Source organism: Chanos chanos, chromosome 6 (assembly GCF_902362185.1).
Source record: "Chanos chanos chromosome 6, fChaCha1.1, whole genome shotgun sequence".
Taxonomy (NCBI): Eukaryota; Metazoa; Chordata; class Actinopteri; order Gonorynchiformes; family Chanidae; genus Chanos; species Chanos chanos.
This window is the reverse complement of record NC_044500.1, coordinates 16,534,507-16,547,923: the sequence shown is the minus strand read 5'-3', so window position 1 is coordinate 16,547,923 and position 13,417 is coordinate 16,534,507. Positions and strand designations below refer to the sequence as shown.

The following is a 13,417-nucleotide window of genomic DNA, read 5'->3' as shown; positions in this document are numbered from 1 at the left end:
TGAACACTACGGGATCCGTTTTCATCCATTCGTAGTTGGCTATTCAAAACTGTTAACTGCGTGTAAAATAACTGCAATGATTTAAAACTGATCATGGATCACTGTTTTTCCTTCTTAAATACATTTTCCGCTCATGAGCTAATGGCATTTGAAGGGTGAATATCCAAAATCAAACCAATCTGACCAATTTAAAAAGAGCAACAGTACTATTGACAGTCCAACTCCTGAGTGAGGATCGCACCTTGGGCGCTGTCCATCGTTTTCCAACTCCCGTAACTAAAAAGTATGGATTTTCATTCAAACGCAGATGTTATTGTGATACCTCTTATTCTGATATGCTCCAAATCATCCTCTCCAAAGATCTAACCAGAAACCTGAATAAATTGTGTACGGGTTTGTGTGTAAGGGTAAATATATATATATATATATATATATATATATATATATATATATATACACACACACACACACAAAATATATATATATATATATATATATATATATACACATATATAAACCAATATACTGTATAAATATCTAGAGTTAGGATTACTGTGCTAATTCGAACAATACAAGTAACTTCTCCTCTCTCTACAGTTGAATTGCTGAATATTGACCTCTACTGGCTACAATTTGTTTTGTTTTTGTTTTTCTTTCCACGGATAGAATTTATGGTGAATATAGAACCCCTGTGTATAGAACTTCCACTGGGGTTGGATCAATGTTCTGAACAATCAAAATACAGACTGGGCCTGCTCGCCAGCCGTGTAAAACGGTCCCGTAAGAGGTGTACTACGATCTTCAGCTAATTAAGAGACAAAATGAAAGACAACAATAGCTTCTGCGGCGTATTTGTTAAATTTACATACGAGAAACGAAAACGACACTGTTTTGTTTTCTCTCTGTGACAAAACAAGACATCGAAAGTACTAGTACTAAATGCGTCCCTGTAACTGCATAAAGGTTACTTGCGGCTGCTTGAAAAGATCTCTTTGTGAAATGCAACAAAACTCTAAACCTCTCTCCTGCATAATCTCTTCGACTGTGTCTATGCTTCATAAGCTTTCAATTGTTGCTAAACATATACACTGACAGTTGAAAACGTCTCGCTACAACTAACGACATCATGCAAATCGGTCTTAAGAATCGATCACATAGCGCATCGACAACGGAAATACATGCTTTCTGTCGCCCGGTTATGATGTCATACAATCGGATGTTCCTGTAAAGCCCCTAGCGCAGAAACAGAGTGTTGTAAACAAAACCAGAAGCTCTGCACTGTGCACGATACAAGTGATTTGGCGCTGATTTTTCTTTGAAAACAGGTGCGTTTATTTTCTATGCAGCAGTTCAGAACAATGCGAAATCGAAATGGCAATGCAACGGAATGAATTATTAATAGGATTGCTAGTGTAGGCTAGCTCGCTAATTGGCTAGCTAACAGACAAACCTCGGTTGTTAACGCTAGCTATGCTCATTTGCTGTTTAAAGCTATTGTACGAACAGTATGCCACAAAATATAATACTAACATACAAGCTCTCTGTCTTGTTAACAGCTTTGAACACTGCAGGCAGAAATGTGTGTTTCTTTGAAAGATTTACAGCAGTTTAATTGATCAAGTGTGTGTCATGCAAGCTATGATGTGTAGTAAACTGTCTTCGCTAAAACAAAACATCCCCCCACTATCTCTGTCCCAATTTAAACATGCGAGTTGGTAATGCTAAATGCTAGTTTCTTTCTCCCTAAGGTTTGCTTTTCCTCGAAGCTCAGTGAAACGGAAGGAGATACACTCTCCAGTTCTAGCAGTGGATATGAAAGGGTTAGTTTCCATGTGTGTTGTTTTGTGGTTTTACTGTACATGTGAGTTGTTCATAAATTTAGAGAAGTCACTCCAAATGTTTCTGTTCTTCAGTCAACAGAAAAGCTCAGACCCGGATGTCAATGTCCCTGTCATTGAAGAAGGTAGAATTACATTCTTTCTGGCGTATAGTAACAAAAACATCACCATCTTGCTTTTGTAGTAAAGAGTTGTGGTTAGTGCTGTGAATAAACCTCACTAACTTAAAACACGTTCCGGCATTTTTTTTTCTTCCACAGGGGCAGTTGCCACAGCCGAAGACCCATCAGCAATTGCTACTATTCAATCCGCAGCTACTTTCTCTTCAGAGCAGCCAATAAAATATCTCTTCAAAACAGAAGGAGCTGGGGGGCAGGTAGGGGAGCTGTACCCTCCCACTGGGCAGGTAGGAGAGGGGATCATGTGAAAAATTCAATCACTCTGACTCAAAAGTAGTCCTGAACTGTTTCCAATCAACAAGGCTTAAGATGTTCTCATGTATCTCTGAATTCAAGGTTGACAGTGCTTGCGGAGGAGGAAGATCTTTAGATCTTTCGTTGTATTTATGCCTTGAACTGCAGTGATTTTTTTTGTTGTTGTTGTCCATGTGTTTTTTTACAGGTCACATATCGGGTAATCCAAGTGGCTGATGGGCAACTGGAAGGACAAACTGATGGTGCCACAGCTGTTAGTGTAGTCACTGGATTTCCAGCAACACAGCCTGTCACACAGGTAACGTATGCCAGAAAATGACATGTCACACACATTGACCTTATAGGTTAAGAAACATTGCACTGCTGTGTATGTAATGAAGTTTGACGTCAGTTTTTAGTATTAGAGCATGAATGTGTATATGTAATTTACTGATTTTTTGGGCGTTTGAATAAAAATTTACCATGTATCATTACTTTACCAGTTGTTACATTGGTATTCTGTAGTTGTGTAGTTAGTGCGTACTAATATTGATGTTTGTGTGACATGTTACAGGCTGTATTCTCTCAGTCAGAAGGTTTGGATGGAGATGGCACAGAAACCCATTACACATACTATCCTGCCACTATCTCAGATGCAACATCAGGCACCATGGTTACGAGTGTGCAGGCTCCTGATACCCTCCTTAGTCAGAGCACACCCACAGGTTAGGAATGAAATACACTGTGATCTTTTTGCTGCTAAAAGCTTGCTCTAAGACATAACTGTAATAAGTCTGAATGTTACATTACATGCTAATTTTGATATCTCAGATTAACTCATTGTTTGTCATTTACTAATATTTTATTTTAGGGCAATTATATGTGATGATGTCTCCCCAGGAAGTGCTTGCTGGAGCCAACCAGAGGTCTATTGCACCTCGCACACAACCCTATAACGCGTAATGTTACCTGTTCATCAGAAATGCAGGCTTTTTACATTAATCTTTTAATTACTCCGTTCTCTCTACTTTCACTTTTGTTTGGACATTGTTTTGCCGTTTTATATAACCAGTTCAATGTATTCTTCCTGCAGGAAAACTGAAGCCCCAAGAACTTCACGAGATGAGAAGAGGCGAGCTCAACACAACGAAGGTAAAGTCTTATTGTTTCTGTTTCAACTCCTGAATTCACAAAGGAAACACTCTAATAGAAAAAAGCTGAATGAGGATCAGGAAGTAAAACTAAGTCCTGCTGAGGAAGCCCTTTATAAATTTGGTATCTGACTATGTCATCCAGTTGAACGGCGACGTAGGGATAAAATCAACAACTGGATTGTTCAGCTGTCGAAAACCATCCCAGATTGCACCATGGACTCCACCAAAACAGGGCAGGTTAGTGTGTTTTAGAACACATTGATAAGAATACTCTTCACTACAGTGATGTGATATGACATAATGAGATGATGCAACTTTGTTTGGCCGCAGAGTAAGGGGGGGATCCTCTCCAAGGCTTGCGACTACATTCAGGAGTTGCGACAAAGCAACATTCGACTGGGAGATGAGCTTAATACACTGGAGAGGTTAAGGATGGACAATCAGCTACTTCGTCAGGAGGTATTCAGATGGGCTATGTTTAATAAGTTCATTAGGAGGTGGATATCAGGGACAGACTATCTTACATGCTACACTTTTACAGATTACCACAGATAATGATACTTCCATAAAGCACTTCAGATAATGATCAGATCCTTTTTACATGTGTACCTGCAGAGGCCAGAGGCCCACAGTAATCTTCTTAGTCATCCTTTGGGTCTCAGTATTATATTGCTGACCCACTGATGACAGTACAACCTGTGATGATGCAAGGGCTGTGAGTGTATAGCCTGAAGAATATATTGCAGTAGCCAGAAGCAGCACAAGACCTCCTTTACCTTGAATCTGTAAGACAGAATCATGACAAGGCAGAGATGAACCTGCTTACTATTCATCTCACTTTTGTTTCATCTGAGATTTGAGTTCAGTGCTACTGACAGATTCAGCATGGCAGTCTGTTAATAATAATGACCTTAGAATAATAATAACTAAAATAAAGACCATTATGTGAGTGGAAACATTGATGCATGAACTATTACACTGTATGACTTTAGTAGGACATGTTTTTAGAAGGATATTGTTTCAGCTCCAAAGGAAACGATTCAAGGCTTTCACATGGGCTTGGTGTAAACTTTGAGAATATGGCCTGAGGTGACATATAATTATTAAAGTTTTTGGATGGGCCCCTGGGCCTTGTATTGATAGATCAGTAGAAGAATGTCACTGCCAGACAGGGAAAAGAAGGCAGTGTAGCAACATTTCTATCTAGACAGAGCAAGGAAAGAACAGAAGTGAGTGAGATTTTGATGTTTTATGTTTTTTCAATAATGTTTGAGGGCTACAACACAAGAATAAGTAAAATAAATACAGGTAAAGATAGAAATTTATAGCAGGGTAGCTTTACCAAGAATAAATCGTTTCTTTCTTTCTTTCTGTATTTTTTAACCCATAGGTAGAAGACTGGAAGTCCAAGAATCAGATTTTGAGGAACCAGTTGCGGCAGCATGGTATTGTAGCGGCAGCGAGTGCAGACCCACAGTGAGAGAAAACATGCACTGTTAGAGTGCAGTCTGTGGCTCATTACGGCAAAGCACCAGGATTCCTTGTCACAAACTCACACAACTTGGGAGCTGGCATAAACGGAAAGGCCCAGTGAAAATATTAGTTTCCAAGCCTCAGTGATCACTCTGGACAACATCTCACAGAGGTCTGTTCAGTGCGCAATATAAGGCTAGGTCCCAAATCGCTGGGCCTGGACTGAACGTGTAAATACTTTTTGTTTACTCCTTTTTTTTGTAAATCGTAAACTTCTCATATGTAAGCTGTAACATATTAGCATTGTCTGGTCATTTTACTGTTTATGTCCCAAAAGCAAAGGAGGCCTCATTTTCATCTATTTTGTATGTTAACTGCTGAACTTTAGAACATAAACTGCCAAGTTTTGCATGTGTTTCCTAGATTTTGTCACTGTAAAATCCATTGTTGATCGCCTCCATTAGTCAGACTAAAGATTAGCACAGCACCTAACAACTGCCTTGACAGAGAAGTCATGTTTGATGCATTGTAATGTATTCAAGAACAATGCACCACATGAATGTTTTGAAATAAACAAATATGCCTGTTTGTTGTTGTCATCTTTCTCTTTTATTCTGCTAACTCTGAAGGCATTTAGCTGTAGCTGTGTTACAGTTTACATATCAGCTTGTAGCAGGCAGTCTTATCCAGAAATGTATTCAGTCGGACCGCTACTGAGCTGCTGCTGACACAGAAACATCTGGCCCAGAATAATGACTGAGAATGGTGGTAGCACCCTGTCTGTATTATATTAAAAGTCAATCAACTTTTTGCCATTTCTTTTTTTTTTCCCCCCAAACTGGTCATTTGCAAGGGCAATGATCCTCATAGCTATGATTCTTGATTTAGCAGGGGGTGCCAAGGGGGATTTGTCAAGACTGCAGGGTAAGCTTAAATGTTTCCCAATCTCTCTGATTTTATAAAGATTTGTGTTACACACAGAATCCTCAACGTAAGCATACTTATAGCATATATATATAGAGAGAGAGAGAGAGAGGGAGATGAACATAGGAGAGCCCTATTAACATGTCCTGTCACTTTAAGACGGATGGGATATTTCCACTTACTTCCTGGTGACACGATTTACATCACAACGTAAATCGTTCACTACTGAGAGATCTGCACTCCGTTTTATGTCAAAATAACTATACTTGGAGCGTTTCTATCTGTATTTTGAAACCGAAACGATGATTTGCATCCTTCTGGTTGCGGGGCATGGCACCGTTTTAGAGACGCAGATTAAGGTACAGAATGGCAATTCCGTGTGTAGCAAAGTTAAAGTAAATGCACTTTGACATCATTGAAGGGATAGTGCACTGTCACAACGCGCATTGCAAACGTGGGTTCACACGAGCGTTGAAAAAAAAAAAAAATCCCAAACTCAGTTACTTTTAGATTTTTGGTTTGTTTGTTTGTGGATTCTTTGTCCCGCAAATATTTATATACGTGTCAAGTTATGTCTAATCTTAACTGTCTCAGCACAGTCAGGAGTCAGGCTTTAAGGCTTAAGGGTCTTCTGTTTCGATAATTTTGTACATTTTAGCCCAAAAATCTGCTGTGGCATCTATGGACTGATATTCACTACACTAATTATCACACTACCGCAACTCGCCACCTTGTTACTAAGGGGTTGCAAATACTTATAAAAAGTTTTTGAGATAGTTTTGTCTGGTTTTCACAGTCTAACTCCGCGTATGTAATTCTCTGCCTTGTAAGAATGACGGGACAGGTTTGTATGCTCACCTGACTGGCGTGCCCAAAGCTTTACTGCCTGGTGTTGGAGGAAAGAAAATTCTAGACTTTTGGTGGGAAACTGTCAACACGTAAGTCAAATCATTTCTAGTTTCATCGCTTACCTTTTTGGTTGCCTCTCAAATTTCCAGGTTGACTAACCTCTTCCTCTGGTCATGTTTTCCCCTGTAGGCGACAGCTTTTTAGTGAAGTTTACTTGGTGACTAATGCAGATAAGTAAGTCCATTTTAGGGTCTTTGATGTTCGTTACTTTGAATTATTTACAGCTAACCACTTTCTGTACTTTTATACAGGTACAAACATTACGAGCGATGGGCGACAGCAAATGACTTTCCAGTGGAGAACGTAGTGAACGACGGAAGCACCACACTCGAGGGTCGTCTCGGGGCCGTTGCTGATGTGGAGCTTGCCATTCGAAGCCGCAAGCTAGAGGACGATGTGATGGTGGTATGGCTCAACGTCTGTCGGCTACTTTCACGCCAAACACCGCAATCCTGACCATGTCACTGAGTTTGAGTCTCGGGTTGTCCTTACAGAATTTGTTTCGTAAAGATTAAACACAGGCTTTTATTTTGCATATGCAGATTGCCGGAGACATGCTTTGTGCAGATCAGAACTTTGATATTGCTCAAGTTCTTCGCTTTTTCAGATCTAAGGTGAGACTTGGACTCTTTTTTCAGTTTTATGTGTTAAACTTTTATTAGTTGTATTCCTCATTCAATAAGTTTGATATCAAGGCCCACTGACCAGAACCCCCCCCCCCCCTTTTTTTTAAATAAAATGAGTGAGTAGAATGAAGACACACCATCTCTCTCTCTCTCTCTCTCTCTCTCTCTCTCTTTCTAGTCTGGAGAGCTTGCCATATACTACGAGCTGGAGGAGGGTGAGAAAATAAGTTCTAGGGGCATTGTTGAGGTCTGTCCAGATACTCATAGGTAGGTGTGGACCAATAATATTGGGTAAAATAATCCTCAGTTAGTAGAGATAGCTTCCAACCAAAGTCCTGAACTCTGAGAAACTGAAAAGCATTGCAGACCAAAGTAGTAGTATCTGGATGATGAATAGTAAGTGCATCTGAGTGAATGAAAAGTGCCAAGCAGATGGTGTCGATGTATTTTAGGATTACACGTTTCCTCGAGAAGCCACAGGAAGGTGAAACAACATCTCGTCTGGCCAGTGTGGTGTTCTACTGTTTGCGTAAAAGTACGCTCCCTTACCTCTCGAGCTTCATGTCTCTGCAGCCAGATGTCAAAGACAGGACACTTGGCAAATTTTGGGTGTGTTTCCCCTCAGACAACATCATTACCTTGTCAGTTAATGTGTAAATTGTTGGTTAATTGTTATGGTGTTCACAATTGGCCAGCAGAGATATACTGAGCACATATGAAAATCCCAGCTTATTCCATCTTATTTTCAAGTTTGGCAAGCACACATTGGGGCTCATTGGGACTTCATCTTCTCAATTTTTAATTTTTTCTTGGTGATCAGAGCCTGACCTCTTTGAAGACTAGAGGTCTTAGTTTGCTCATCTCCCAAACATTATGAAATGTCCAGTCAGTGGTCCAAGGAAACGAATCTCTGTGTCCTGAAACAGAAGATTAATGTGAATACGCCTCAACCATGTTGTTAATTACATGTTCCACAGGAATGGTTAATTAATGAGGAGAAATTGCCCGTGTTTGGAATGAAGCTACCAACGGGTTTTCAACTAATTGGACAAGTGGTGGGTCCTAATATAATATCCTAGCTTGAAGAGGCTAACTTATTTCGAATTGTTTTATCATCAAAAAAGGCTAATGCATGACTAATGAATAAGGATGCAGATTTCATCAAGGCAGTCACAGAGATATTACATTAAAGATAATAATTAGCTTTTGACCTATTCTTTCCAAAGCATATCCTTTTATTTTTTTGGTATCACAGGGCTTGTCAGACTACACAAAGTGGCTTGCTCTCTATTCAGCCAAACAACAAGAGACTCCTGCCAAACCCATTACGTGCCGCTCATACGCCAGGTTGGGAGTAAATTAAATGCAGCAGACACATTTTTCGTGTTGACTTTAGCGGTTTTGGCTCGCTCTGCTGTTCTCCTAATCGTGTACATCATTTTCCAGGGTTGGGCTAATGGGCAACCCCTCCGACGGCTTTAATGGGAAAACCATTGCGATGAGCATCTCCAATTTCTGGGCTGAAGTTACTCTAGTTGAAAGCCAAACACTGGTAAAAACAAACAAACAGACAAATAAATAAATGAATAGTTTGATAAATACTCAGAGTTTACTTATGTTTGTCTGTTGAATGTTTTAATAGTGTTTGCTACCACATCCTCTGAATGACCCTACTGAATTTGGAAGTTTGCAGGATCTCTACCGCATCAGCCGGAAAGAAGGGTTTGTAACGTTCATAGTTTTATTTGTCCTCTGGTACCTGTTAGTTTGAGCAAGCCAAAACATGACATTTTATATTTAAACACTCATACATTTTCCATTTGGGTTGCTTTTTAGGTACTTGGGTGGTCTAAGACTTTTGCAGGCCACCTGTAAAAAATTTTACCAGTTCTGCTCTAAACAAGGGTGAGATACTCATATGACTTGTGCACTTATTTTTTGTACACCACATTTAAAGAAGCGAATATCCAGTTATATTTGAAATGTGTTTACTGTATAGGAACTTGTCGGCTTCTGTTGATAGCATCAGAGGTGTTCATTTCTGTGTGTTCTGCATTATCCTGTTTCATAGTGAGCCTGTTCCCTTATTTGTTTTGACAGCATTGCTCTGAGCAAGCAGAATTTTACTCTCAAATATGACACAAACATCCCACGACAGGTGGTAAGTACTCCTAAGCTTGTGTAATTTTAAGTTATCAGTTAGTGTTGACTTCAGGGCATAGAAAACATTTATCCCTGTAGATATTTACATGCATCTTTCCATTCATCTCTAGGGACTTGCTGGCAGTAGGTAAGCATTACATGAGTATCATTTGTGGTTAACAGAAATTTTTGTTAATAGTTTAGGGCAAATCTGGATAGTTACACAATAAAAGGGCATGAAAATGAAAGCACAAAATGCTTATTTAAAAATTATAATAAAACAGATTTGTAATTCAGGTGCTCCCTTTTAGTTTAAGTGATTGATGAGCAGTATCATTTTCATGTAGTAATATACGAGTGGATGTGTGTTTGCAAAATTGAGATTGTTAGCACAATGTGATGCGGCTACCAGGAATTAAAGCAAAGTAAGGTTAGCATCACAAAGCACCAATTTGCCAGTGATTAATGTCAAATTGTAGAAATATCTGTCAAATACATTTTTAATTTGCGTAACATTGCATTTCATGTTTTATTTCAAGTGCAATTGTGTCTGCAACCTTGAAGTGTCTGATGAAATTCTACAACATCACAGAAAATGTACGTGTCACATTTAATTCAAGATTCTGACTCTGTTTTATAAATGTGACAGAATAATAACACATTTACATGGTTGTTTGTCGTCAGGACCTACCCAAACCAGTCAGAGCCAACTTTATCCTTAACGTGGAGACAGATGAGCTGTTCATTACTGCAGGCCTGCAGGACAGAGTTGTGCAGGTTAGCTTTACAAAGCTATTCTCTGGACAGAAGTTCCTGTCAAGAAAACCTTTTTTCAATTTGTGATCATCTTGTGGGTGTGACTTTTTTTTTCAGGTTTATGAGGGCTTGGTTTACATGGATTTTAACAAGCAACTTATGGATGAGCGGGGTTATGGTATTTACTCTGGAATCAAATTATTCATGTTATGCATTAACAATGATTTATGTGGGCATCTGCTATTTGGTCATTTGTGTTCTCCTCCATAGGGGAGTACATTCCATTAGACATGAGCAATCTTCCCCCATTTTGGTTGGCCTACCTCGGAGATCCAAGTGATTCGGGTCGAATTCACAGCAATGTGAGACAGCGCTGGCTAAATGGTGTGTGTGTGTGTGTGTGTGTGTGCCTGAAGAGTCTGCATGTTCAACCAGAGCAATTATGCCTTTTAGCATGATAGTGCCAGTTTTATGTTAAGAATACATTAGAAACCATTGAAGGAATAAAGGGAGAAGGACAACATGTTGTAATTCACTTGTAGTCTCCCGTGTGATTTGCATCGTCCAGACGTTGGCAAAATCATGAGGTAAACACTTTTTTCTAACATGCCTGCCTGTTCATGTGCAATTTGCCAAAGTTAGTATTGTGGCTTAAAAAAAAAAAGATTATGCTTCGTGATTGGATATAAAATATGTCCTCTGTGATCAGTATATGTAGGGAACCACTGTGTTAATATCACTGCCAGATACTGCCATTACTGTCCTCAAACTACCAGCAATCACACATGAACAACCTCTGTCAAACTGAAGAATGCTATGTAGTGTGCTTGACCTACTGAAACTATTTGTTTACTGTTAAACTGATAGAGAAAGCCACTACACTGCTTCAGGAACGTACATGTTGAAATCCTCCTCAAGGTGTGATGAACTGTTTGAAGTGCTCTGAAAATCTTGTCAGATACCTTACTGACCGATTTTTACATTGTTAACAATTTAACTGAAACTGAGTTGGTGTCTTAGATATCAGGTATATGCTAGGAACATTTCAGGAACTATTACAGGAGCATTTAGTTTATCTGCAAAGTATTCTGACTTTGTCCTTAAGTTCACAATTGAACTGAACCTAAACTTGTGTCTTGGATATCAGGTATGTGCTAGGAACATTTTAGTGACTATTTCAGGAGTGTTGACTTTATCTGCTTGGTGCCGTTTTCCATCAGAAGATACAAAGTTTTACAAGTTGTTCAAAAATGTAGCTAGATTAAGCAGAATACAATTCTGTTTGCTTCCTTTTTAACATAATTTTACTCATCTTTTCACATTAGTTATATTTCTTCAACAGGAGAAACTGAAGTGGTTGAGGCTATGAGGACTTTTGCAGATCTTACAGATCAAGCCAGGTTTGTCCATCAGGAAATTAAAACTAACTCTATTCACTGGGGGACAGGGAAACTATGATATATCAAATATATCGAAACTTTGAGTTTCTTTTTAGACAAACGATGTACTGAACAATGTGTATTTTCTTGGCCAATTGAATTGTTTATTTCGTTCAGAGTTGCCCTGCAGTGCAAAGACTGGGTCAGACTAGCTCAGCTGATGGATGAAAACTTTGAACTGCGACGGTAAAATCTTTGAAATCAGTTATTATTAACTCGGCTGATGTTTAAAAACTCTGTTGAATCTGTCATGATGAAGAATATTTCAACTATTGTTTTACACAAAGATACAATGGCACACAATAGCAGAGTTATACGTAATAAATCATTTATTTATGTCACTTCTCGCTATTCAGTTCTGTGAGGTTCCACAGTTCACAGAATGTATATATAATGAAACGTTTTTATGACTTGATACATTTTTTGACATTTGTCTTACAGGTCAGTATACACAGATGAGTGTTTGGGTCCAGGAAACTTAAAAATGGTGCAACTGGCTAGACAGGTATAGCGCTGAAAATTCTGAGTGAAAATAGACTATTTTTCACTTTCAGTCACATGTTTTTGGGGGGGGGGGGGGTTTCGTGAATCTAAATATGCTCCTGTAACTGTAGACATTTGCTCTCAGTTTGGCTCCGCAGTAAAATTGCCTGGCAGTGGTGGTGCAGTGGTGGGTTTATGTTTGGACCCTGATCGATTGGTGAGACTTATTTTGTTTGTTTTTTTAATCCCTAAAAAAATGTTGATTTTGTGTGCATTGTAGGTGTTACCTCTGTCTTTTCTCGCTTTCCATTTGTAGGCAATTATTTCCATTTCTTTCTTTGACTACTAGGTGGCGATGAAGAGAGCATTCCAGGAAGCTGGTTGTGTGTTCTGTGTTATAGCGCCTTACGACCCATCTGTTAGTAAAATTCAGGGTTAAGGATTTGCTATGAATGGTATCCGACGGCTAGTGGCAATACTTGTGCTGCCTACGCAGCCTCTGATTTACAGGTGATCTGGAGTACGGATGTGAAATGAACAGCCTATCTGATACTGATGCTTGTTTGCTTAACAAGGAAAATGTTAGCTTGAAGGGGAAAAACGATTTCTGATTTTCAGTATTATGTAATTTACAAAGCACTGTAATTCACACCAGATCATTTCAGAGGGTTAACACAAGCGGTTAAATCGATCGTATGGATCATATTTAGCTAATCGCTGTACAGCGTCAATTTGTTTACTGAAGCCAGAATCATGCTTTTACGGACCAAGTGTCTAAGTAAGAAAGGAACTGATTTACTTGTACTGAGTGGACATCAGTTTTCTCAGATCAAGGTTACTTAATGAAAAAGTAGCCTATACATCACTACATGTTTACTTCATTTCCTCCTGCAACAAATAGTTCATACGGCGTATGACAGGAGAGGCATTCTCTATTAATTGCAGTGTATTATGACAGATAATCTCCATTTAATAATGTACAGATGTCTTATATAGTGCTAAATATGCTATCCTGGGGGCTAAATAAAATTGATAAATATGGGGAAACAACTTTTGGGTTATACTTGGTCGATTTGTTAAATTTCCTACTTTAGGTAAGCGTTTATGCTCGTACGTTTACGCCAAAAGCAGTTGTCCGTCAGGTAGCCTACTTATAGTACTTTTGAACTCTGTTACATGATCTCAGCCCTCTTACCTATGGTAACTTGACAGTATAGTCTGGTGTTTATGAACATGATGAAAAAGGACGAAGCTGAGCCA

The 13,417-nt window shown here is 39.0% G+C and overlaps 2 protein-coding genes across 5 annotated transcripts; both read left to right on the top strand.

Moving 5' to 3' along the window:
- The first annotated feature begins 1,239 nt into the window (after positions 1-1,239).
- usf1 (upstream transcription factor 1) lies at positions 1,240-5,389 on the top strand. 4 transcript variants are annotated; one of them, XM_030777279.1, is made up of 11 exons: positions 1,240-1,325; positions 1,749-1,820; positions 1,914-1,963; positions 2,099-2,214; positions 2,460-2,570; positions 2,826-2,976; positions 3,123-3,177; positions 3,345-3,403; positions 3,548-3,642; positions 3,736-3,864; positions 4,796-5,389. In XM_030777279.1, exons 2-11 carry the CDS (start codon positions 1,813-1,815, stop codon positions 4,883-4,885), a joined length of 864 nt encoding a protein of 287 aa, XP_030633139.1. In that variant the 5' UTR covers positions 1,240-1,325; positions 1,749-1,812; the 3' UTR covers positions 4,886-5,389. The 4 variants fall into 4 exon arrangements, with proteins under 4 accessions (XP_030633139.1, XP_030633137.1, XP_030633138.1 ...); XM_030777277.1 differs by having other exon boundaries at positions 3,123-3,210; XM_030777278.1 differs by having other exon boundaries at positions 2,099-2,244.
- A 652-nt stretch (positions 5,390-6,041) lies between these two features.
- On the top strand, positions 6,042-13,195 carry gkup (glucuronokinase with putative uridyl pyrophosphorylase). Its single transcript, XM_030777040.1, has 23 exons — positions 6,042-6,161; positions 6,634-6,740; positions 6,841-6,885; positions 6,963-7,116; positions 7,254-7,325; positions 7,516-7,604; positions 7,790-7,946; positions 8,315-8,392; positions 8,593-8,684; positions 8,784-8,889; positions 8,980-9,059; positions 9,174-9,242; positions 9,438-9,498; positions 9,611-9,627; positions 10,019-10,076; positions 10,164-10,256; positions 10,353-10,413; positions 10,506-10,619; positions 11,578-11,635; positions 11,792-11,860; positions 12,116-12,179; positions 12,303-12,374; positions 12,507-13,195. The coding sequence occupies exons 1-23, from the start codon at positions 6,105-6,107 to the stop codon at positions 12,594-12,596; spliced, it is 1,863 nt and encodes a 620-aa protein (XP_030632900.1). The 5' UTR covers positions 6,042-6,104; the 3' UTR covers positions 12,597-13,195.
- The last annotated feature ends 222 nt before the right edge of the window (positions 13,196-13,417 follow it).

Bases quoted from the DNA above. Each gene is read 5' to 3' on its own strand.
- usf1 (XM_030777276.1), top strand. The intron at 3,404-3,547 runs GTAAAGTCTTAT...TATGTCATCCAG, and splicing joins GCGAGCTCAACACAACGAAG to TTGAACGGCGACGTAGGGAT. The intron at 3,643-3,735 runs GTTAGTGTGTTT...GTTTGGCCGCAG, and splicing joins ACTCCACCAAAACAGGGCAG to AGTAAGGGGGGGATCCTCTC.
- gkup (XM_030777040.1), top strand. From the start codon at position 6,105: ATGATTTGCATCCTTCTGGTTGCGGGGCATGGCACCGTTTTAGAGACG. The intron at 10,257-10,352 runs GTTAGCTTTACA...TTTTTTTTTCAG, and splicing joins TGCAGGACAGAGTTGTGCAG to GTTTATGAGGGCTTGGTTTA. The intron at 12,180-12,302 runs GTATAGCGCTGA...ATTTGCTCTCAG, and splicing joins TGGTGCAACTGGCTAGACAG to TTTGGCTCCGCAGTAAAATT.